This window comes from Sceloporus occidentalis, unplaced genomic scaffold, assembly GCF_023333645.1.
Source record: "Sceloporus occidentalis isolate IW3139 unplaced genomic scaffold, rSceOcc1.0.p SCAF_5, whole genome shotgun sequence".
Lineage (NCBI taxonomy): Eukaryota > Metazoa > Chordata > Lepidosauria > Squamata > Phrynosomatidae > Sceloporus > Sceloporus occidentalis.
Window position 1 is genome coordinate 58,954,745 of NW_028316985.1, and position 25,735 is coordinate 58,980,479.

The window sequence follows — 25,735 nt, forward strand, 5'->3', positions numbered from 1 at the left end:
GATCCTGTCCACATCCTCAGGCTGAACATATCAATTAACCTGGGACAAGCAGGAGCCAAGATTATATTCACCAGACCTCTATCAACAACAGCATCCATGTTGGTGCAGATCCTAGCAATTCTCTCTGCCATGTGCCATGCAAACTCTTCACAGTGGGCTACCAAGTGATCTGATGCTCCTGTGGGGCAGAACATACAAACGGCCCCTGACCACTTAAGACAGCACTGGAGGACAATACTGTGGAAATGCAATGGTGACAGAAAAATTATTTCTTTGCTGCCACCACTGGAGTAGGCTGTCCAATGGGCTCTAGCCCGTGTTCATTTCACTCCCAATTTTGTAATGTCACCCAGTGCCCAGAGCTTGCTACCTTGGGCAGAGCTGGTTTAACTGGAGACTCAGGCAGGCCCTCAAGACTTGGAAACTTCATGACACCATCACTTGGTTGTCTCCCAACTTTTCCCCTAAGCAGTAAGAAGTTTAAACAAAATTATGCTATTATTGTTGATCCCACCCATTTGCATTTGGCTTCATGCACCACAGGAATACAACCCATGAAACTGAAACCCTATAGGACTGAAAGACTGGCACCATATTTGTGCCCACTGACTATAACTGTTTCTTTCTTTTCTGGTAACTTCTATTGATTGACAGCCAATGGTGTACAGAGAGGACTGGGAGTTAGTTCTCTTGGACTTCAGTTCATTCTGATACAACTGACTATGGCAGTGATGATGAACCTTTTAGGGGCTGAGTGCCCAAACTGCAACCCCAAAACCACTTATTTATTGCAAAGTGCCATGTCCCACTGGCTTTGTAGTAACAAACTCTGTGCTAAGGTGATGGTGTATGTGCCCACAGAGAGGGCTCTGAGTGCCACCTCTGGCACGTGTGCCATAGGTTCTCCATCACTGGACTATGGGATATTTAGTTGGGAGGATTGTTCTACGATTGTTGTTTCACTTTGAGTAGCCATTCTAGGTGGTGTGTGGGGGGGTTACTGCTCTGTTTTGTGGTACTTTTAGTAATGGGATTCCACAGCACTTGATTTTATCCCCTATGCTATTTAAAAGACAATCAGCATGGTGTAGTGGTTTGAGTTTTGGACTATAACTCTGAAGATTAGGGTTCGAATCCAAGTTCATAAATGGAAACCCACTGGGTAACCTTGGCCAAGTCACATTCTCTCAGCATCAGAGGAAGGTAAAAGCAAACCCCCTCTGAACAACTTTTGCCAAGAAAACACCATGATAGGTATACTGTAGGATCACCATAAGTCAGAAATGATTTGAAGGCACACAACAACAGCAACAAGCTATTTAAAAATCTATTTGAATCCACTGAGGGAGGTTATCAGAAATTTTGACTAAGATGTTTTAAATGTACAAATGACCCCCAACTCTGCTTCTCTGTTTCTTGTCATTCAACTGTGGTAGTGGAGGTCATGAATTGGTGCCTGAGTTGTCAGACCATATGAAGGCTGGAATACAGACAAATAGAAGTACTGTTAGTGGAGTGGTTTCTTTGCCCAGCTGACTCAAGACTGTGCTGGAGGAAACCACACTCCTTATGAAAGAACAAGTTTGTAGTTTGGGGGTGGTCATGAATCCATCACTATCACTTGAAGAACGGGGTGCCTTGATGGCAAACAACTCCTTTTATCAACTTAGGCTGATATATCAGTTCTGACCATACCTTAGAGAGGTACTTTCTATCTTGCTGTTAGATTACTGCAGCACACTGTGAGGATACTTTTGAAAATGGTTTGGAACCTTCCAGGAGCCTGAACAAAGCTGCTAAGCTACTAATTGGGACTGGCTGATAAGATCGTAAGAGGCTTTGCTTTATTAGTTACATGTCTTCCACTTCTTCTTCAGCCCAATACAAAATGTTGGTGTTTATCTTTAACTCCTTATCACTGTTTGGGATAAGAGAACATAAAATATCTTGTCCCATATACATCTGAGCATTTCCTTATGTTACCTTTGGAGAACCTTCTCCAGTTAGCTGTCCTGAATGAAATTACATGGGTGAGTATAAGAAAGAGTAGCTACAAGTGATTATTATTATTCTTATAAAAATAACATTTTAAATAAAGGCTTATAGAAATAAAAATCTAATTTTAATAGATTTTCTGTATACATCTTTGCCTTTTAGTTATTGTCTCAATAGGCAAAAAGTGCAGGTCAACAAAACACAACAAACAGTCATTGTTGTCATGGAGGCTTTGAGAAAAAGAGAAGAAAACAACCCATCTGTGTCACATTAGAGTAGCTAATGAAATGTGCAATATTTGTGATAATATTTACTTTGTCCCCATGGCTAGTTGTAAGTCTGTAAAATGTGGTCTCTACCTGGTAAGTTACTATTTTACCAAGGATCTCTCTCATAGAAGGTAACATAAATGAAGAAATATACATCTGGTCAACATGTTGCAGTGTTATCAAGGTCTAAATATAAAATCATTATAGTGTGCTTAGCTTTGACAATTTTTGCAGCAATTAAAAAAGGTCTTACAGGAAATACCTATTCTATGACACTACATGATATAGTAAAGGGAAACAAACAATTGTGTTTCATGACAGTTTACTGTATCTCTAAACTATCTTCAAAAATACATTTCTTGGGGTTTTTTTAACACAGAGATTATACTCAAAGGGTAGAACAGTTATTCTTCAGATTGAAAAGACATTACAAAACAAAGCATTTAAGATTATTCAAAGAATGGCATGAAATACAAGTAAAATATTGCTGATATATGAAATCATCTTGCTTTAGTTGTAATTCAACAGCAGTGACCAATGCCATTTGGGGTCAAAACAAAACAATTACATATACATTTCAAATGGGTAGCTTAAAAAAGAAAAACATCAAAAAAGGGATGACAATAAAACAATTATTTAGCAAACTGAGGTATGGTAGTGTTTGAGTGCTACACAGCAATTTTTTGCCTATTTATTTCAAAATGGCAGCTCACACACTGTTTGCCACTATCTTTATTCATATGACCTGTTAGTAGCACTATTATTCATTGGCCACAGGTAAGATACATTCAAATATGCCAAAAAGGAGAGGGTGGGGGGGGAGGGGAATCAATTGCATGATCAGATATGAATGAGCATATCTGCCAACAAAGAAGGCAAATATTAAGTAAAAATGCAAGCATACAACTTAGTATTCATATAATAAATACATTTTCAAGCGTTTAACAGTATCAATATTTAAAAAGAATTTAAATAATAAATGCAACTTTTTTTTACAGAACTATATGATTTATTATACAAGCAAGTACATTTTCCCTTTGTTTACAAAGGCTGGTTATGGATAATGTGGAATGTTACAGTACCATCTTGCATAAAATTGTAGTACAAGTCTGTACTTGAAAAAACTGGTGCAAAACACTTGCTTAATAAATCCAGATGAATCAAAGTTTCTTCTTAATTACATCATTAATACACACACAACAAGCTGTACATAAGCCCACTTTTCAATCACCACTTCAAATTACTGTAGCAAGTACTGTACTTTAAAATGGATTCCACTCAGTCAGTCAAAGGCTTGCACTGCCGCTCACCCAGAAATGTTTTAGATGCAAGCTTAAAGTGATATGAATCACAGAGTTCTGGTTAGTACAGTTTAAAGGCAGCCCACACTGCTTGCCAAGTATAAGTCACATGAGATTTCCTCAGAGGTGTCTCACATCATAACAAAACAATCTTTTAATGGATGCATTTTTCCCCTCAAAAAAGTTTTAAAAAACTTTTTGGTCAGGACTCTCCATTCTGTACCTTGGATGCTGGTGGGTGCATGAAGTCCTTAAAAGGAACTAAAGCCTCTTTGAGTGCAGAACAGACCTCTGAAGATGAACAGGTGATACATTCAACCAATGTTGGGTATAAAGCAATAACTTGTGCCCATGTGTTAGCATCAACTGCAACAAAATATACAAATTATACAATTTTCTTGTGCTCCATTTTTTAATCATCCCCTCCCAGATAAGACCCTCATAATGTGTACTCTAAATGTGGAGATTAAGTTGGACATCATTTGATATCCAGACTCAGGTTTGATCAGGAGAGGATTAATTAAATTAGTAGGACTGCAGGAAATGCTTTTGGTTGATGGACAGGGTGGCCAATCACTGGACTTTTGTTAATAAATATTTCTCAATGCATAGGCATCTTTGAAAGGAAAAGGCCATTTGGCAATCAGGGCTTAGGTTTCCCAACTGCCAGAAGTTTGCATGGAAAATAAAACATTTCCGGAAGTGTGCCTAAAAAGTTCTAATTAAGTTCTAATTTGCTCTCTGTGGAATCACACTGAGGTCAGCAGAGAAATCGAATGAGGTAAGTGAACTTCAGGGTTGTGAATCCCTGTCTTATGCTCAGACTGCATACCTATGCACAGAAACCTTATATTACAGAACACCATTAAGTCTCCAGTGACTAGATTATGAACTGCCAGTCAGTGCTATGGTTCTGATAAAGGAGGGAGGCAGAAGCTGTGGGGAATTAAGACCTAATATTATCATGTTCCCCTTGTGGAAACTAAATCACTGTTCATATTCTCAAAAAGTAACTCAATTTTGAATGGATATTTGTCACAGCAATCTCTTTCAAATCTCACTGTTGGTTGAGCTGCCTTTTCCAAGACAATTAAGGGACTCTACAAAAACTGCATTCGGTAGTGGTGGAGGCATGGGGTTGTTTAGTGCTCTGCAACCTGGGAGGCTGCTAAATAGTGTGTAGACTCCAGGAGGTCAGCAATTAATTTTGCCCTGCCAAGCCCCCCCGCCCCTGGCAACCACGGACATGCAGAGGATTGAGATATTTATCCCCATTTACCACAAATCCAGAAATGTTTTTTTCTGGCTTTGAATCTCTAATTCTCCCTCAATTGCAGATGAGATGTGGAAGACTGTCACCCATCGAATTGCCCAGTTACCAAATACAAGAGCATTTATTTATGATGGATTTTTCGGGGCAAAAATAAAACCTTAGCAAAAAATCTTCAGATCTATATTATAAAAGCTATATTAGAAGAACATTTTATTTAGAATTTCATTGTATCAATGAAAACAAATAGAAATACTAAGGCTATGTAATAAAGAGAATGAATGGTAGTAGTATAATAAACTGTCTCTCATGAGAACATACTACATACACACAGCTGTTCTGTCTGTTTTACTTACCATTTTCCGGCTGCGTCTTTTTAAGAGAATCTATGAGGGTACTGACAGCTTTTAACACAAATATTATTTCTGTGACTTGTTGGCTAAAAAGGATGGAACAAAATAAGGTGTGAATTTATGGTTCCAAAATGTTTTATAGAATCTGATTACCTTTTTTATTTTATATTATTTCATATTTATATATTTCTGTAATGCCTTTTACCACAGTTCAAAACTACACTTGGAGAAAAAACAACAACCACCCCACTATTCTAACTTGTTTGTTCTACTCCCAACTCTGAAAATATAAAATAATTTATCGTGTCCCAATAGCCCATGGAGTAGCTTCCAACCTGGGAGTGTCACACTTTCTGCCACTGTCTGTGGCTTCATTTTGGATTGTCTCATCATAGGTTTTTATGATAAAAGACACCCCAAACGGTTTTATTGTGCCTCCTTCTGAGCACTACTAACAAGTGTTAGCTATGATGCCACTGCTATTGCCTCTGAGAGAGCCTTTGCCAGTCTTACCCTCCATTGTTACCAACTGTTACTGCCCATTTGGCACATTTAGTCCGGCACCTCAGCAAAAGCCTGTCTGACACGGGAGACCCTATAGCAATACTACTGCCATCAGCATAGCCTCTTGCCTCACAGGGGGAGAAAGTTAGTCCCACTAAATGGGTAATATCAGTACTTATCAAATCCTTTTTTCAAGGCAATAAATATACTGTACATAAAATGAAAACAGACATTTGCAAAACTGGTGTACATACCGTGGAAGGGGACATTTGCCACTCAGTCTTTCATCTTCTATGTAGCGATACAGCACATCTTGAGATCTCTTTAAGAGAACAGAAAGTGCCATTCTTGAAATGTAGCCTTCTTGAGGAGTAGTTACTTTATTACTGAATGAAAACTGAAGTAATGTTTCAAAACACATTTTAGAAAATTCCTCTCTCATACGAATATCTATTTCTGCTTCTGTAAAATAAAAAAATAAAAAATATTTTAACATCCTTATCCAAATATGTTATTTTTAAAAGAATTATTGGAAAGAACAGCCAAGTATTTAAGGAAGGATAATGACCGCACAAGTAAAGTTTATCAGAGATAGTATAAAGATATATTGAAATATACTGTGTGTGTGTGTAGTCATCTATAACTATAATTGTGACTGCATACAATGGCCAGTATTCTCTATAAACTACTCTGGGCCCAGCCAGACTGGCTGGAAAAGTTGGCTTCCAGGAGGCATGGGGGTGTGGCATATTGACAACACACGCCCCTGGATTACACTGAAGCTGCCCAGGGGTTGCGCCAAAACCAGAACAAAAGGAACAGATCTTTTCCATTTCTATCTGGGCCAGTGGTGGAGGGCACCTTCAGGCCTGCAGCATATGTTTGCTGTGGTCATGAGGTTTCTTTGGTGGGGGTGGCTTCAAGCTGCCCCTTTGTGGCCATCTCTTTCGGACCTTAGTTAAGCATACTAAGCATAACTATGGTAGGTAACTTTTCTTGGTCTGACCCCCACTCCCTGGCTGAAGATGTTAGAAGAGTGAACGCTCCCTCCCCAAGCCTCTTCCCAACCCAGTTCCCTCTGAAGAGGGCAGCTGGGCTGGGAAGACGCAAGAAGCACAAGTGCTCCCTCCCCGAGCCTGTTCCTAGCCTGGCTGCTTCTGGAGGGGACAGCCAGGCTGGGAAGATACAAGAAAAGCGAGCAGGACATCCTTTATATCCTTGGTTACATGCCCTTCAGTTTTACCCTTGACTTATCCATGGGTCATATTAAAATCCAGACTTTTGGCCCCAAAACCTACCCTCAACTTTTACATGAGTATATATGGTAGACAAATGGAAAAGATGAATATTTCTAAGTCTTCATTTTTTAAAAGCAAGTATTTATTATATTAAGCAGAAGCTACCAAGATTGTTCAGACTGCAACTGGGATTTTTTTAAACAACTTATACAGTACACAGAACCTTTATGCCTTGATTCTAGCAACTAATGAAAGGCCCTCCCTCCATACAGCTGCCATTGCTTTGGCCTCGGAGGGAGAGAACAGCAAACAGCATTTGCTGGACTTAATCCCCTACCCCACTGGTTACCATAGGAGTAATATTTCTATGTGTCTCACAACCCCAGTTTATCATTTGATTAACATACCTGTAAATGAAGAAGACTGAGAATGTATGGAGCCTCTGTTGAGCATAGTCATAATCTGGCCAACAAATTCCTTGGGAATAAAATTAGCATATGGCAGTATTTCTGTGCTGATGAGCTGCACCACCTATAAATAGATCAAGCACAGACATGCACACACACAGGAAATTTTTAAAAATCATAAATACCTAGTAGATTTAGATATTATTACAAAATTAGATAAAAGTTACTAAAGGGCCAATCTCAGCAAACATGTTCACAAGGCCAAAGAATAAAAGTATATAGACCATACATGAAGTGCAAATATGAAGCAATGGTCTCATATACCCTCCATCCATGTGAATGAACTGACACACACACTTATACATTCCTATGTGTATATGTTCTACAACATCTACTATTTTTAAAATTGTAGATGGCATTTATGAATGGGAATGTTTGCTTAGCTCCATTTCACTGAGTGGACAATGCCTGGTCAAGACCAAGATTTGTGCCTGTGTTTTTATTCATGTATAGACTATTTTGTTGTTGTTATGTGCCTTCAAGTCATTTCCAACTTATGGCAACCCTAAGGCGAGCTTCTCATGGGGTTTTCTTGGCAAGATTTGTTCAGAGGAGGTTTGCCATTGCTTTCCCCTGAGGCTGAGAGAGTGTGATTTGCCTAAGGTCATCAGTGGGTTTCATGGCCAAGTGGGAAATTGAACCCTGGTCTCCAGAGTCATAGCGCAACATGCACACCACTATGACAAGCTGTCTCCTAAACTACACCAGTGATTTCATCAAGACTGATGAAGAGTATTCTGAAGCAAGATTTTGTGTGCTATTACGTACAGATTGTGTTTGAAAATAGGTATTTTGCAAAGAGGCTCACCAAAATATAATGTATAATTAAATTTGCATATACATATACATAATTTACATTCATTACCAATAGAAGCTAAATTATTTGAGAAAAATATATTAAACATAGCAAATAAATTAATGAAGTTAAATTTCTGATTTACTGATTTATTATGAATCATTGTGTTAGCAAATCTTTGCAGCTGATTGAAAATACACACTTACTTCAACATCAATGCTTTCATTTCTTTGAAACTCTTGTATAGAAAGATTATCTGGAGGTGAACTGAAAGAAAATGGAGAATAGTCCTAATGTAAGCCATAGGAAGGACAATCTGAGGAGCCACTGAAGGACACAATATTTGGATACACATACAATGACAATCTGGAAGTCTAATGAATTCTGCCTTGTTGATGTTGAGCCAACATACAGGCTCAATCAATGCTAATTGCAGCAAAATGGTAAGACAAACATGTTTAATATGACATCTCAAATACAGTGGGCCCTTAGTATCCACTGAGGTTTGGTTCCAGGACACATATACCTCTCCCCCCAGGATACCAAAATCCATGGATGCTCAAGTCTCATTAAGTACAATGGCATAGTAAAATGGTGTCCCTTTTATAAAATGGTAAAATCAAGATTTTATTTTTAGATTTTTTAAAAAATAATGGTGAATAGTTGAATCTGTGGATAAAGAATCCATGGATATGAAGGGCTGACTGTGAAGTCATTTTTCTGGCTGGTTTCTCACTCACCAACCAACCATGGTTTGTTTTTAAAAAAAACATCCAGGGGTAGCCATGTTAGCCATATAGCAAATCCAATAACATCCAAACAATGATACATTTATTGGGCCAAACAATATGCACAATTACATGTTGCAAGATTTCAAAGTCACACTGGGTTCATCACCAGGCAAGATGTTAAAACAAAGAGGAGAAAACTATGAAAATGTTAGTCACAGGCAGGCCTATGACTTCTGGGATTTGTAGTTTCATGAGATATTTAACCTTCTCTGCAGAGAGCCCTGATGCCACAACAAATTACAATTCCCAGGATTTTCTTATTGCTATGTTGTGCCACAATTCAACTCTGTCTTTTGGTGATCCTATCCTAAGGATTTCTTGGCAAGATTTATTCAGAGGAGGTTTGCCACTGCCTTCCAGTCATCATCATCATTATCTCCCCATGAATCAAGGCAAGGAACAACAAGTTAACAAAAACACAACATCAGTTAAAAACACTGTATCAGTTTAAAAGAACAAATAAGACGCATACATATTAAAACAATCAGCATTTTAAAATTCATCAATTAAAACACAATTAAAAAATAATCTGGACAGGCCTTCAGGGAGAGACTGCTGTTTAACTGTGTTATAAATTCAGATAGCGTATTGAGCTGTAAAATCTGTTCCACTAGGTCGTTTCACAGTCTAAGACTGAGACAGTGGGTTTGCACAGCTAAACAGTGATTCAAACCCCGTTTTCTCAAGAGTCCTAGTCCAACACTCAAACAATGTTCACACTGGCTCAGTTAAGAGCACCACTAACCACAATTTACTTGTATGCTTATTTACTCCTCCCTCCATAACTGCCATCCTCTGGCCTGCGAGGGAGTTGACCAGGCAGACCCAGCTCCATCAGGGCTAGTCTGAAAGAAGAGACTCCTCCCTCTATAACTGTCATCTTCTGGCCTGCGAGGGAGTTGACCAGGCAGGCCCAGCTCCATCAGGGCTAGTCTGAAGAATCCTCCAGTCCATCTGCCTTGGTCCAGGCCTCAGAGGGAGAGAAGAATGCTGGACCTCATCCCCTCCCCCTCCCCATTCCCTTCTCCTTTTGTGTCGTGTCTTTTTAGACTGTAAGCCTCCCCTCTGTTGTAAGCCGCCCGGATTCCCAGTGATTGGGCAGCATATAAATAAATCCTATTATGTAGTGTTTTTCTAACCACGGAATCGTTCAATTGCTGTATAACTTTTGAGACAGAATCAAGAATGAATGAATAAAGAATTAGTGATCTAATAATCTTTTTCTTTCTACCAAGTCAAAAGCATGAAGAAAAATGTGAGAAAGTATTTCAAATCATAAGGCCACATTCACAAATAATAAATTAAATCTTTTCCTTTCAAGTTTATATTCCCCCAAAATATGAAGTTGAACTTTACCTTTTAGTAAATAAAAAGTTTTCAAAAGTGTTTGCCAACTCTGGCCACATGCTATCAAATTTTCCAGAGGAAGCATGCTGCCTTGCAACAGGAAGCCCAATGGACAGAACTTTCAGAAGAGAAGAAACTGCTAGTTTCCATGTGCTTTCTGAAGGACAAGCATATTTCAGACTAAGTGGCATCCTCAAGGTCTGCAAAAATAATTATGCATATGTTAGTCAAACAGTAAGAGAACTGTGTGGTGAAAAAAGTATGGGTAGTTTGTCCAGTTTTCCAATTTGCTTTATTGTTTTTAAAAAATTAAATTCTATTTAAGTGTTGGTTAAACAGAGAATTGGAAAATGAATGTGCCAGAAAGCAAAAAAGAAAGCAAACCCAGAAAAGCCATCACTTAGTTTTTGCAACATTACATTTAATGTTTACAGAATGACAAAGTTTTGGAAAGGTTATTTTTTTAGTGGACTACAACTTCTAGAACCTTCAATTGCTGGTCATTATGGCTATGGGACTTAGGGAGTTATAATCCAAAAAAGTAACTTTTTCAAGATCTACAGAACCAACAATGCTCATAAGGAAGGACTAATGGGGAGAGGACAGTTCTATAAGATATGCAAAAGTTCCTTTTAGTCTACACTGTCAATTAAGATTAGTATTAATTAAATGAATGTACATGCTCATCAAAACATGGGCCATTTCATTTGATTTGCACATCTGGGAACTTTAAACATTATTCTTCAAGCTGATTCACACTAAGAGGCAGACAAGCTGCCAATTGTTCACTGAATCCCTCTTGTGTACACTAAAGTTTGGAGGGATGATCCATGTCTACAAACACCCAAGACACACATCAAGAAGCCACAGTCAGTTACAGTACCCCAGTGTTTGTCTATCATCTCACTGGCTGTTTACACATAATACTCTCACCCCTTAAATATAATGGTGCTCAGAGGAAGATGTTTAGTAGACATGCAGCAAACATGTCAGCTTCATACTATGTGAGCCAACAAACTAATGAAGAAAACTAGCTAAAACTGAGCAGTACATTATGAAATACAACACAAAGATTATTCATTATATGGCAGCAGATTATAAGCTTGATTCATTCATAAGGGAAGACAGAAGCAAACATTTCATTATTAACAATTTCACAAGTGGAAATTTCACATTACTTTCCAGTTTGTAGAACTGGAAACAAATATTTAATGACCTGTTCAGACTGATGTACAGCTATGCCCAAAAAGCTGGTTCACATGTCTGTAGACTATGGCTGTGGGCAACAATTCTTGAAGCACATTTCATTACTGCTAGTATCAAAGGAGATTCAGACTTATTCCACTGGAGATCCACGATGCAATCTCAGATTTACTAGACAAATTAAATTTAAAGGATCATCTTAAAATTTGGAAAAAAATATTTACCTTGATAATATTTTGAAGAACTCTTTCATTTACAACAGCTTTATGACAAGCTGTTTTTTGGTACAGGTCTACAACAACTTCTAAAGATCTTTCAGCAAATGGTACATAATTCAATGCTACCCATTCCGCCTAGAAAAACAACATGGTGATATTACTGCATGAAGAAATGGAAACGGTGTGAAAGAAATGAAATCCTGTAATGGATTTGTGGCAAGTTGTTTTTTGGTACAGGTCTACAACAACTTCTAAAGATCTTTCAGCATAGGTACACAACTCAATGCTACCCATTCCACCTAGAAAAACAACAGGGGGATATTACTGCATGAAGAAATGGAAACAGTGTGAAAGAAAAGAAATCCTGTAATGGACCTTTTTTGAGTAGCATGCAAAATTTTGAAAGAATTTCACAAGAACAAAAATATCTGACCGAGGCAAAGAAAACTCCCAGATCCCCACATCTAATGTACTATTTTGAACAAGAGTGGGTGATTGAGTTAAGGCAGGTTTAAGCAAGGGAAATGTTGCAATTTGTGCAGCAAGAACACTAAGGAATTTTAACTCACCGGTGCAAACAGTTGTATCTATTGTGATTCCATTGTGTTGCATAATAAACAGAATAAGGAAAAATTAATACATATGTATATACTGCCTATCAAAATTTTGACTCATTCTCCTGTTTGAGTATGATTAGTATTGCAAACACATTCAAAGCAATGGTATCATGTTTCATTCTCATAAACAGAAGAACGAAAATGAAAAGAAAGCTGAACATGAGATTTCCTAATGCAAAAATGAATGCAAGTTGATTAAGGCAATTTTGTTAGACTAATATACAGATAGATATTCAGACAGTCATCACAAATTCATTGTTTTTTTAAAATACTAGAATGAAATTACTGAAGTGTGAGGTCAGAGAGGGGGGAAAGACAAACAATCAGAAATGCATCTTTATTGTGTTTATTGCACTGATGACAAAAATATTATCAAAGCTAAGAAGAAAGGTGGTATTTAAATAACTCATGCAAAGCTAACTTTATCTGGGAGCCAGTGAACTTTTGAAAACAGTTAAAACATCTCACCTGATTGTATTTTGCATTTGCAATGTTCTTAGTTTCTAGTTGTCCATATTGTGGTGGCTTACAAGAAAATTCAACAAATGCTAATAACTGATCGAAGATAGCAGGATACATTATTTGCATGCTTTCTGAACCTACACATATGGCCTAGAGAAAGCAAGAAATTTTTACCAATATTTACAAAAAAACAACAAGCAAAAATGCATTTTGAGATGGTCTGGGCAATAATTTTCCGAAACACGAAGAAAGGACCAGTAAACAGTACTAACGTGCATGTTAGTAACTAGCATGTGCTGTGAAACAATCTTGTACATTGATTAGCTAGCACATAGCTGTTCAACTAGAAACTTATAGCAAACAATATAGATCATCTACTGAGGTAACTGATCTACATCTAACAGTAAGAAATTAAGAAATAAGATCAGATAAGAACACAATACAGTCAGCCCTCGGTATCTGCAGGGGATCTGTTCTGGACCCCCTCCCCTGCCGATACCAAAATTTACAGATGCTCAAGCCCACGTTGTCCTCAATAGTGGCGCATGCATATGGCCGTGCCACTATTAGGGACAGCCCCTGTTGTTGTGTGGTGGCATGTGCATGTAGTCGCACCGCCATTGGGAACAATATAACTTAATGGTGGTGTAGGCGCATGCATGAGCTGCCACAGGACAACAGCACTCCCTATTGGAGGCACAGCAACATGCACATACCACCACTGGGAACAATGCGGGCTTGCCATCTGCTGCTGTTTCGATCCATGGATGACAAGCCCATGGATACTGAGGGCTGACTGTACAATCTTGTCCTTGCATTAAATCCCATCACACTGGTAGAACACAATGTTACAGAATGTTTTGCAGTGCTGCTGGTATGCAATAACCGATGATGCAGACTTGAGTAGATTGACTCAGACTCAAGTCAGGCTCAAGTCCTTTCAATGACTTGACTTGGACTTGACACTACATAAATGATGTAGTGAATTGACTCAATTTGCAACCTGTATTTTTTTAGTTACTGACTTGATATTCCAGGGTTCGAAAGCTGGTATTGCAGTCTGCTGAGCAGTGTGCATTTGCTGTAAATAGGAGGATAAGTTGGATTCTTTTTTCCTAGGAGTAGCAGCAGATAAGACTTTCCCCCAGAACTTGGGGTGCATTCGTTTCTTGGAGAGGAAAATTGCTTTAGGTGAACTACTTGAGGTGGAAAAATGATCCCTCTAAAGCTAGTTTTCAGGGCTACTCTGACATGCAGCAGAGACAGGTTGCTAGTAGACCTCAAGAAGCCCATTACTTAACACGTTTGAAGTCCTTTTCCCTCTGACAAACAAACATGCCCCAAGCTCTGGGGCAAATCTTGTCTGCTACTGCTCCTAGAAAAAAAGAATTTTAGAAGGAACCATCCTATTACCCTATTTGCAGTGAGGACGGGCTATCAAGTGGGTGCAGCATTTCTCAAAGGGCAACAACAAACGGCCTACTCAGTTGGAACAATCACAGTTAAAGTAGTGTCAAACTGCTTTATTTCTGCATTGTGGATACACCTAGTCTAGTGTTGTCAGCACTACTGGCAACTGCATGTTCCATTAATTTCAATGGAATCCAGTTAGACTGGAGTTAGCTCTTTGAAGGTTTGTGGAGTAATTTAAGGTATGTATTAATGCCATGATTCTTACTATAATAATTCAACTTCATGGTTCTCACTATAAAAAGTCAATCGCCACAACTTTTTATTTTAAACTATTCTTGAGCATAGTATTTTATAAATCTGAAAAAAATTAATGATTTTTATCTAACTGCAACAGATGATAGACCTGAAGCTGGCTCTCTTTCAAAAAGTGGCAAAACCATATACAATTATTCTCTCAGCTAATTATATCTACTAATATTTAACTTATTCATTATAGAAAGAAATACAAAAGATGAGGTTCAGTGAATATCTTTCAGAAAGTATTTAAAACCTACATTGTTACCTTTTGTAAGACATCTAAAGCTGTAAGAACTGCTTCCTGCAAACTTGTTAGAACTGCCTCTGTGTATGATGGAAGGATGAAAGGGGATGCATCTGAACTGATTGGAACAGAGACAGAACCATGTAGAATGACACCCAGTTTTTGGAGATCATCCATGCTGAAACCTGTTTTGATGTGCTGATAAAGGGCTGGAAAAATCTGTATTAACGCTGTAAGAAAAGGCTGGCTGGGAATAAAAGTCATTTTATCACAAGAAGCTGGAGGCTTTGTACTTTCTGAGCCAATCCTGAACCAGCTGTTCCAGGCAGCCCACCAAAGATTCAAGTCTTCTATTTCATCTGTTACTACAGGAGGCTCGGTTGCATTATACCTTCCAATCTTTTCTCCTATAGAATCAGTTCTCATAAAAGACCTTCCAAGACCAGTGGCAGTGACTGTTCCGATGAGGACAGGCACAGGTACATTAATAGCAGGTGGTGTATCAGGCTTCTCCATTTCTCTAACAGGTGACACAATTTGTAAGATTTCCTGAAAACTTTTCAAAGCAGCCAGAGAAACTTCATTGTTTTTGCTGAGTGCGGCTGACTGAATGTGATCAAGAAGAACATCCCAAGCTTGAGAAAAATCTCCTATAGAGAAAAAAGACAGATTAGCAAGAGACTGGCTTTATTAGCATACCGTATGTGCTGCCCTCACTTTTAAAATGCTATTAAACAAACAGAATCAGCATATGTTGGAAGATTTTTGCATTTTCTTTCCCTCTCCTTAGATAGGGATTTCCTGCATGCAGACTCCTCCCTCTCTCTCATTTAAACTAACCATGTGATCCCCCTATAAAACTGTAGAGCCAGCTTTTGTCAATACAAATCACAAGCAGCTTTATTAAACATGAAAATTCATTATACCTAAGGATTGCAACAAGTATCTCCTTGTGTTGAATATTCTAGCTACTCCAGCCAATGTTAACACCCATGTCTCAGCCCACTGTTTCTCTGCTGTATCTCTTGAGTGGTGAATGAGGATATTACCACCACCAGACTCAATCTTTTCTTTATCAGCAGTTGTAGAAGACTCCCGCACTCGATCCAGCAAATGAAAGAGAACCTATAATATGAAAATATCAAAAGTTGATATTCTAGTCTTGTCTAGCAACTGAAATTTATACACACAAAAATTAAATCATTGGCAAATACATTTTGGTTCTTTAGATGAAGAAGGTGTAAGATTTCAGTTTGTTTCAACTTACCATCAACTTTAAATTTAACTGCCATTAATGAAGGCTATAATGCAAAGTTGCTTTAGGAACTTTATTGCAAAGTAGCAGAGAGGATTAAGAAACTGTAATAAATAAAACTCATGAATATGAGATAATAAGGACTGTGACTAATAATGGCCCCTTCTGGTTTCATTTAACTGAATTCCATATTGCATGAAGACCTTCAATAGCAGAAAAGAGGTCTTGACCACATGTATAAACTGCTGACTACGGCCTGAAACAGACGGGCAGACAGGAACAGCCTATGGCCACTCCAGGGATAAGGTGTTTAGACAGTGCATGCTCCTGGAGTGCCCAGAAGCCATGCTAGGGTTGCACCGGGGCTGCTTAAGGTGAACCCAAAACGAAATCATAAGGAGCAGATCTTTTCAGCTTCTTTCCGCGGTCCATTTGGGACCATGGCAGGAGGCGCCCTTGGGGCCACGGCATGTGTTCCCTGTGGCCCCAAGCTGCTACTTCCTGCCCATCTGTTTCGCCCCTTAGTCAAACAGTAGCTTCAGGTTTTATCCAAAGAACCAGAAACGAAAGGGAAACACTGCTGTGTATGCATTTTTCATAATATATTACTAAGAAAGAGTTGACATTTCCTTATAGGCAACTTTTTTACCCATATCTGAGTCAAGAGAAGCATCACAACATTCAGAGAAGTGAGACAGCTATAGATAACTGTATTCCGATCCACAATATTAGAGGTGAGTGCTTAAAAATGCAGTTCACACAAAAGTATCTTCTATTCTTACACCAAACTTAACAGGAACTAAGAAAATAAAACAAATATTTTTGTTGTAAATTACAGATTTAATACCTTCCATATAACTGTGTGCCATGTTGAATGCTGAAGTAAAGTTCCATGAGCACCAATTGTAGAGAATAACGTTTGTCCAGCACTCTTTCTAACTGCAGGTCGAGGATCTACACAGAGCTCCCCCAATTTGGCATACAAACATAACCAGAGACAGTCAAATGGTGGTGCTGGATGGAAAGGACGGTTCAGTGTTATTCCCTTTTCTTCAGCTTGTTTCTGTTGCATTGCTTCCTCTTTGTTCAACTCCTTTTCAATAATTTCACCTCTTTGGAAGAAATAGTCTGAAATATTCCACTAAAAGAGAAAGAAAATTCATTTAGTTGAACACATTTTGATAAAAAGTATGATAGCCTATATGAGTATTATATTTGCAAACTAGGTATAATGTTTATATGCAGAAAAGATTTTCTGCAACATTGCTTGAATACCAATTTGAGATATCTTCAGAATGTTTTTATTTATTTTTTTGTAAAAAAAATTATTGCAATTTTTATCATCTTCATTGCTATTTTTACACACTAAACAGGAAAAACACAGCATAGAATCAGCAACACAATAATAATAATAAACACAAAAGCAAGAAATTTTGAAAAGGTATCCAAGAAAAACATAGGTATTGTTGGAATCAGCAGAATAAAGCGGAAAAAGGTTTTCCAAAATAACTGAACCAATTTTCTGTAAACAATAATACAGTAAAAGAGAAGATTTCTAGAATATGAAGGCTTATGAGGAGGGCCATATGGGGATCCACTATCATTTGAATAAACAATTAAAGGGGTACTAGAGTTCTTTGAAAGTGTCATGTCTAGTTTGCGATGTTTTATTTGAGGTATTTCAAAGTGGATGCTTCTAATTACTGTTGTTAACAGGTATGTTCTCTTAATTTTTTGTTTTATTATATATTACTTACCATTTAATCGACAGAAATAGCATGTTTAATAAAGAGATACATTTTCTATGTTGTTTTTGCAGTATCTTGCTCAAGCAAGAATGTTGTAAAACAAAACACCCAAACTAGTGCATTATAGATGAGCTGGCTACAAACTGGATCCAACTGCATACTCAGTATGGTGAATTATATTTTACAAAATGTAAAATAACCATCAAATGGCACACTGTTCCTGCTTATACATTTCCAGCTGTATACAGCATGACCATCCAATACGTGGGCTTGCCATCCGTAGCTTTAACCTTACACAGACAGAAAGCCTTGGGTATTACAATGGTGCGTGTGCATGAGCGCACAGCCATTGAAACAACATTTTTTTGCCATGCGCAGGGGTGAGGGTGGTGGTCCGGAACAGATCCCCGCATATACAAAGGGCCCACTGTATGAAGTAGTGACAACTTTAGCTTTCATCACAATGAAGTTGCAACTACTACATATACTATTATTTCTCAGCAAATTTTTATTTCAAGGAATGTAAGCCCATCTGATTTTAGAAGCAATGCCAGGTCAGCCCTGGTTAGTACTTAGATTGGAGAGTAGCAACAAATGCTAGCTCCTGTAGGTTGTATTTAAGAGGAAGGAACTGGCAAAAATCCCTTTGAGTGCTTAAGAAAATACTCTGAAAGGTGTCTTCAGGGTGTCAACAGACAATTTAAAAGCACATGTATACACACAGGCAAGCCTTTCTGACTGGAATTCTAATCAATTGGTAGAATTCAGGCAGCATAAAAACTTGTTTAAATCAATATCCATAACATTTGACTCTTTTCATAACTATGCTCCATGTGTTCAAAATATTTAAAGACTGCAGATTAGATTACTGTGAACATAATTTCATTCTACATGATCACATATACAGTTGTCCCTCCATATTCACTAGGGTTAGGGGAACAAGACCCCCTTGAATATGGAAAAACCACAAATAACAAAAACACCATGTTTTTACCTAAAGGACACCTCTCTAGGAATTTCTAGGTCCTCCAGTGCAACTTTTAGTTAAAGATGACCACAGAGTTGCACTGGAGGATCTAGAAAGTCCTAGAGAGAACATATTAATGAAATCCGTGAATAATCAAATCCGCAAATATCAAAGCCACAAATATGGAGGGATGACTGTAATACAAATGTGATTATAAATAAAATATTGAAATAAAATACTGAAAATATTTTTAAAAACTTAAAAGTAACTTATGTAATAATAAAAAGGCAATTTTTACAATGTAATTCTATATGTTTACTCAGAAGCAATGTTTGGGAATAATGTAGCTCTCCAGATGTTGTGGGATTGCTAGGTCCAGGAGCTATAGGCAGCCTAGGCAATGTTGTGAAATAGCGGCAGCTCCGTTCAACAACTGGAAGACCATATGATTCCCATCTCTACTGTAGTACAATGGGATATAATGAACACAGTATAGGATTTCAGTCTATACCTTCATGAAATAAATTTCAAATGTTCGGAAGTGAAGGCATTATATTAATAATACTCACCAGGAGACCAATTGATGTTAAACTAATGTTTAATTCTTGATTGTGAAGGCCAAAACTTCCAGCAACATCTACAACAATCTGTAGACAAGTACATGGCATCGTTGGCAAAAAGTCAGTCACTACCAACTGTAGACACTGGAATGCAGTCCGTATTAGAGACTCTCTATTAACAAAATCAAAATAACTTATTTCTTATTTTATCAAGTACTTATGAATCATCATAGTAACAAACAGGCTCTGTCTAAACATATGAGTAGATATGTTTCTCGGAAGATGCCAGCCACAGCTGTTGGTGAAATGTCAGGATTAAACTCTTCCAGAACATGGCCACATAGCCCCAAAAACCAACAAAAAACTATGGATGCTGGCCATGAAAGCCTTTAACTTCACATATGAGTAGATAACATGTTAGTTCTGAATCTGCAAACTACTCGTATTTAGCTGCTTACTACACAGAGATGCCTATTTTACCTGAAGCCAACAAAGCTGCAGGGAAACACTGGCAGAGCTACATAGTGAGTGACTACACAAGACTGGTTTTTGCATGAAAAATGTCCATGCTGTGTTAATTTGGCTACATTGCTTATGTGCGCTGAGAGAGAATAAAACTGCAATATACTGATTTTATTGAAACTTAGGGAACTGAAAACATTCACTAAAATGTCTTGCATGGGCATGAAACTAGGGAAGTTTTTGTTTTTAACACACTCTAGGTATGATGAAGAAGAAATCTGAAGGTTAGCAGAAGACTGAAAGTAAGATCAGGATTACTCAGTCTAGTGCTCACCAGATATGTTGGACTAGAAATTCTATAATCGCCAGTCAGAACACTAATGGAACACACTGACATGGGATAATGGAAGTCACAGTCCAACTCATCTAGAAAACATTGTGCTGGAGGAGGCTGAGCTTGAGTTACAATAATGTATGTTACTCTGAGAAAGGCCTTCTGATCTTTCTTGAATAATTAGCCCAATATATGATGTAAAAAATTTAAAAATATGACTATTCAGAACCCTATTACAAAGTTACCCAGAATACAACAATGAAAGACAGTAATGAAGATTATTAGCAAGAGTAAAGTTATGCATTTTAATTTCATGAAACTTACCCTTGATCACTTCTGATTGCTCCCATCACTCCAAGGACTAAAGGCCACCCAGGTCCTAGACTGTCACCCTGGTTCTGCAAAATCTGTAGCACACATTCTAGCTGCTTAAGTCTAATATCAGGATGATTAATGTTGGATAGTTCTTTCAATGGGTTTAGCAGCAGTAACTGAAGTCTCTAGGGGAAAATGCAATACTTATTTAGGAAAGGAAAATATCTTGGTACAAAATGAAATTCTGCAATCATACACAAATGAGACAAACTCATGGGAGCAACCAAAATCTACTGAATAGCTCCAGTAACAGTGGCGGGGCAGACAGTGAATACACAGAAATTCTACACTAGCATGCCAAAGAGGAACAGGCACTCTCTGCACTAAATCCAGACTAAGAAATGCTGTCAGGTGGCCTGAATTCAGGTAATGCCTAAAATCAAGTAATGACAATAGATCATGTCTAACAGCTATTTCTTCAGGATGCCATCAATACTGCTGAACTGTGAAGCCAAGTCCACACTAGCAGATTAAAGCAGGAGAGACTAGAGAAATGAAATATAAATAGGTGGTGAGGTAGCTACTAGTCTCTGTTTCTCTTGTAGCTTACCAATAAAATAAAAAGCAACATTAAATGCTTGTGTTTTACTTTTACTGATGCTCAATACAGTTGTCTTATTTCCACACTCACTGCCCTGTAGTTGCCACTGTGTACAGCAGCTTGTAAAAGAAGACAGGCAGCTAGGCAAAGAATCAAAAGCCATTCTCCCAATTTCATGCTTGGAGAGGTTGCCAAGAAGCTGTTCTGGTTTGGGTAAAACTCTGAAGGTAAAAGGGGCCTAGCTGGAAAGTCAGTCTGCTAGTCTGACCTTGGACAATCTTGTGGATGACCAGCCATTCTACATTAAATCTAGAAACATATTTTATAGTTACTTTATGAATGAGGAACAGCTGATCTAATACGTAACTTGGAAGATCATCAATTCCCCAGATAGCTAATTTGAATGCCCAGCAGTAGGACACTTATTTCAAAATAATGGGCCACCATATATACTATATTTTAAATACTTCTATCTGTTAATCTACTAGATTTTAAATACAATGGGTGTACTAACATTCCCCTCTACTGAATGACCCATATTTTAACAGCAAATTTAGGCTGCATTCCTATACAGATTCCATGGGATTTACTTTGGGTAGACATGCAAGAAGTATAACATTCATTAGTCAAACAAGCACTAAAGTGGGATATACCGGGACATTCTATCTATATCCACTCATAACCCAGTAGTGAATAGAAATGTGGAACATAACCTTCACTGATTCATACTGAAAAGCAGTGTCAATTATCCTGTTGATTTCAACTGGTCATTATCCCTTCAACCGTTTTTTTATATTTCAAAATGTTATGTTACCTGGTTTTGGGAGAGTGGAGGCTCATGGTTAAATGTCAGCCCAGCTTTGATGAGAGATGTTAAAGCTTCTGCTCCCCATTCCCTCATCCGTGAGTTTGGATGTTGGCAAACCTGAACACAGATTGCAGATTAGTAACAGTTAAGCATTAAAAAGGAGCATTCAATCGATAGAATTGTGTATTATAACTGATAAGCACAGGCCAATGTGGTATATACATATAGCATTTGCTGTTTCATTTTATTAGTAGTAATTTCTGTGCTCTTTTCAGCAAAATAAGTGCTTTGTACTTCTTATTTTCAGAGACCAATCAAGATGTGAATTGTATGCCAGAAGCATACCGTTTGTGGGGACCAACTAGTTCATGTAATATTTACTTATTTCATATCTTAATATGAATGATATTCTAATGATAATAAGATTGCAGATTTGCGAATTGTGTTAACTGGCATTATGTTAAAAAATACCCATTCCTTATATATCAAAATCCATCCTTTATCTGCTTTTGTAATATGATTTATTATTGTCAAACAGCAAAATTGGAAGATTGACATCTTACGCCACAAAGTAAATAGGCTAAGCAAACTTACAGGATAAGCTTACCTTCTGAACAAAAAAAGAGAGGAAGCAATAAGGGAGAAGGAAGAAATGAGATATATGAAAACCAAGACAGCTCAAGCAAGATGTATTAGTGATCATCACTGATTTTTACACCATGAGTAGTTTACATGTATTAATACAATGTCTTTGTAGGAACCAGTGTCCTAGCATATTAAATTATGCAGATTGCACAGAACTTAACAGTAATGATAACTCTGAAGCTGCTACAGTAGGCCCTTGGTATCTGTGGACGTGCCACATTGGGGGGGGGGGGGTAGAGGAGGCAGTGGCCTGTTGATGCTCATGGGGGTGAGAGCAGCAAGGTGGACTTTGGGTGGTCAAGGCCGCAATGTTCGGTTGTCTCTAATGGTGGTGTGGCCATGGTCTTTATAGCCATGTTTTCTGTTTTTCTATAAGAAAGCTTCTCTACAGTCTTTCTAGAGAAATCACACTGGCTTTCTTACTTTTCCACATCAAACTTTATTTTTTGATTGTTATCTATACCTTCTTTTTCTCTGATTCAATATTAACTGATTTGTTTTCTACTGGAGTTATGGTGGTCTTACACCCAACCCCTCACTTTTATTTGTGTGTGTGTCTGTGTGTGTGTGTAGTATCAGTAGGGAACACCTTCTACCTTCTACCAGGAATATATTATGTCTTTGTGGCTGCAAAAATCGCAGGCCTCCCCTATGTATCCTTTTCTTCTTTACAGAATGACCTTTCTTTTCTCAATAGAGGAAAAGACAAGGGGGGAGTCAAACAAAAGGGAGATAAGCAGAAAAGAGGGCTAATAGACAAAAGATAATCAGGAAAGACAGAAAAAACAGTGAAGCAATTGCACCTAATTTAAATAATGGGGAAAAAAAGAGAACAAAATTTAGGTCTGGTTATGGCAAAGGCAAGCAATTATCACTGAAGGGAGAGTAGAGTCATATGACTCCTGCCTCTGGATTGAACAGTGCAGGGCTATTTCACACTGATAGTTCACTCTTCTGTAGCTGTCACAGAATGAAATGGAGATTAGTGACTAGGAAGAGTGGCTTGTTTAAAGCACTTTAATACCTCAGTCCTATGCACATACACTTAGAAATAAGCTCCGCTGATAAGCACTGGTACTTACTTCAAAGTAAACATGCATAGGATTGCATGGCAAATTTTATGTAACTTTTCTTGTAAGAGTGGCTAAGACTATTTTTTTGAACATTTGTGACTGTATGTGCTAGTGTGTGTCTCTCTCAGTGTGTATATATACACACACTATGTATATATACAAACTATGCAATGTGCTTTGACATCTTGGCGTTTTGTGCTTCACAAACACTAAAAATAAAAACAAACCGTTAAAAAAATCTACAGCCTATAGCTAATAAATATTTTACTTTATATTCAGTTATGCAGAGCACACATAAATGGCAAAATGATACATTTTTATTCTTAGTTCCTCTATTACAATCTAAAATAGTTTACCCTTTAACACTGAGAAAAGAATAACAGTTTTTCAAATACAAAGGTTAATATTATGTTTACTCAAAAATTAGGTACCTCTAAGAGATGACCAGTCAGTGGTCTCCACAAAATTTCAATTCGATGCATGTTAACTAGTCCTGTTTCCAGCAATTTAGCAACAGCAAACAGGGATGGCTCCTAAACACAAATGAATCAGAATAATAATTAAAAAAAAAATCAGTTGATATAACAACCTATTTATTGTTACTTTATTTACATTTTCCAGCCCATCTTTATACCTTACAAGAGGGCCTTCCAGGATGGTTGAAAGCAAGAAGGTTATCTTTAAAAAAATAACACATAATTAGGTGTTTATTCAGAAAAAACAGCAATGCTGACTGAGGAAGGCCAAATTATGCAAAAAATCAATTCCCAGGGCCTTTAATGTTACTGCTGATGTGGTAGCTTAACATCAGTTTCTCATCTCAAGCCTTGAGCTACAGTCCTAACATCAGTGGTACTTACTTCATGCACAGGATGCTGCTCTTTATATTTTATCTAAAAATTCCAATGTATCTTCTCCTCATTCTAGCCCATATCAAACACACTTCTTCCATTTGCTGTGCTATATTTGCTACTGAATATTATTCTCAAACCAACCCACTGAATTTCATGGTGTTATAAGCATAGTCCAAAACAGCAATAACCAGCACAAAACAAATGTGTGGTAACGACTAGTGGATTGCCTTTTTTAAAAAAAAGAAAAAAGGAAAAGAAAATCAGAAATGAACTGCTCACTAATCGTTTGTGTGTCTTTCTTCTAAGGATTTCAGTATTAATTTAAAATTGCTCTTAAGATCATCTGAATGCAGTCTCTGCCTACAATTGGATAATTTTGAGGAATAAATTGGGTATTAAATACATTCAAGAATTGTAGTAGTGATCAGATCTTCCTGTACAAGTAGATCAAAGGCTACTAGCTTGGCCCTCTTCACTAAAATGAAAGGTATTTAAGAACATCCATAGGATTACAGTTTTAGAATTTAACCTTTTGCTTAAAGGTTTTAAATATTTCATTGTACAGTGGACCCTTCCCACCTACCATGAATGGAAAAAATGGACAGTTGGGCCCCATATTATTCAATGGGTGGTGGCATGTACATGCTCGCATCAGCGCATCTGTGTGCATGCAATTATATTGAGTAATATGGGGCATGGGAAACCACAGATGCTCCAGTCCATGGATCACTAGCTTGCTGATGCATTGAGCCTACTACAGTCGGCCCTCGCCTTACGCGGGGATCCATTCCGGATCCCTCCGCGTAAGGCGAATTCTGCCTATGCTCAAGTCCCATTGGAAACAATGGGGCTTGTGCACGGCAGCGCGGCGGCGCGCAGGGCGCAACGGGCGCACACACCCATTCAATTGAATGGGAGGTGGCGCCCCTTCTGCCCTGCGCACGCCCCGTGGCTTGAGCACGTAAGCTCAAGTCTGCATAAAGCGCGCCCGCGTATGACGCGGGCGCGCTGTACTTCATTTATCACACACCACTGAAGTAATGCACATTCTGAGTGATTAGTTCTTCCATGAGCATGCTTATTTTACTGATTTTGATACTGTGTATTTCCATTCTAAACACAATCAAGCTGTACTGTATCTTATTGTAAATCTCACCCAGCATCCTGTTTTTATATTTCTTCTCTTTTATTTCATACACCAGAAACTGAATATAGAATTCCTAAATACAGATTTCCATCCCATCAACATGTATTTTAAATGATACCTCAGTTTAAGGTCTAGAGTATTCAAGAACTCAATTGTACAGTACTCAGTTATACAATACTCA

At 37.9% G+C, this 25,735-nt stretch overlaps 1 protein-coding gene across 3 annotated transcripts in view; it reads right to left on the reverse strand.

Annotated features, from left to right (window-relative positions):
• Window positions 1-2,114: 2,114 nt before the first annotated feature.
• MON2 (MON2 regulator of endosome-to-Golgi trafficking) overlaps window positions 2,115-25,735 on the reverse strand; it is a 66,309-nt gene continuing 42,688 nt past the window's right edge. The window contains exons 20-35 of one of the 3 annotated variants that reach the window (XM_089524218.1): window positions 23,985-24,086; window positions 21,842-21,952; window positions 20,436-20,611; window positions 19,325-19,487; window positions 16,888-17,181; window positions 15,712-15,910; window positions 14,807-15,435; window positions 12,838-12,981; window positions 12,322-12,339; window positions 11,759-11,887; window positions 10,341-10,531; window positions 8,400-8,460; window positions 7,338-7,461; window positions 5,947-6,154; window positions 5,192-5,274; window positions 2,115-3,931 (exon numbers count right to left, since the gene is read on the reverse strand). In XM_089524218.1, the coding sequence (XP_089380344.1) occupies window positions 3,768-3,931; window positions 5,192-5,274; window positions 5,947-6,154; window positions 7,338-7,461; window positions 8,400-8,460; window positions 10,341-10,531; window positions 11,759-11,887; window positions 12,322-12,339; window positions 12,838-12,981; window positions 14,807-15,435; window positions 15,712-15,910; window positions 16,888-17,181; window positions 19,325-19,487; window positions 20,436-20,611; window positions 21,842-21,952; window positions 23,985-24,086 (2,796 nt within the window). In that variant the 3' untranslated portion in view covers window positions 2,115-3,767. The remainder of the gene's footprint in view (window positions 3,932-5,191; window positions 5,275-5,946; window positions 6,155-7,337; window positions 7,462-8,399; window positions 8,461-10,340; window positions 10,532-11,758; window positions 11,888-12,321; window positions 12,340-12,837; window positions 12,982-14,806; window positions 15,436-15,711; window positions 15,911-16,887; window positions 17,182-19,324; window positions 19,488-20,435; window positions 20,612-21,841; window positions 21,953-23,984; window positions 24,087-25,735) is intronic. The other 2 variants (XM_089524220.1, XM_089524219.1) reach the window with 2 other exon arrangements.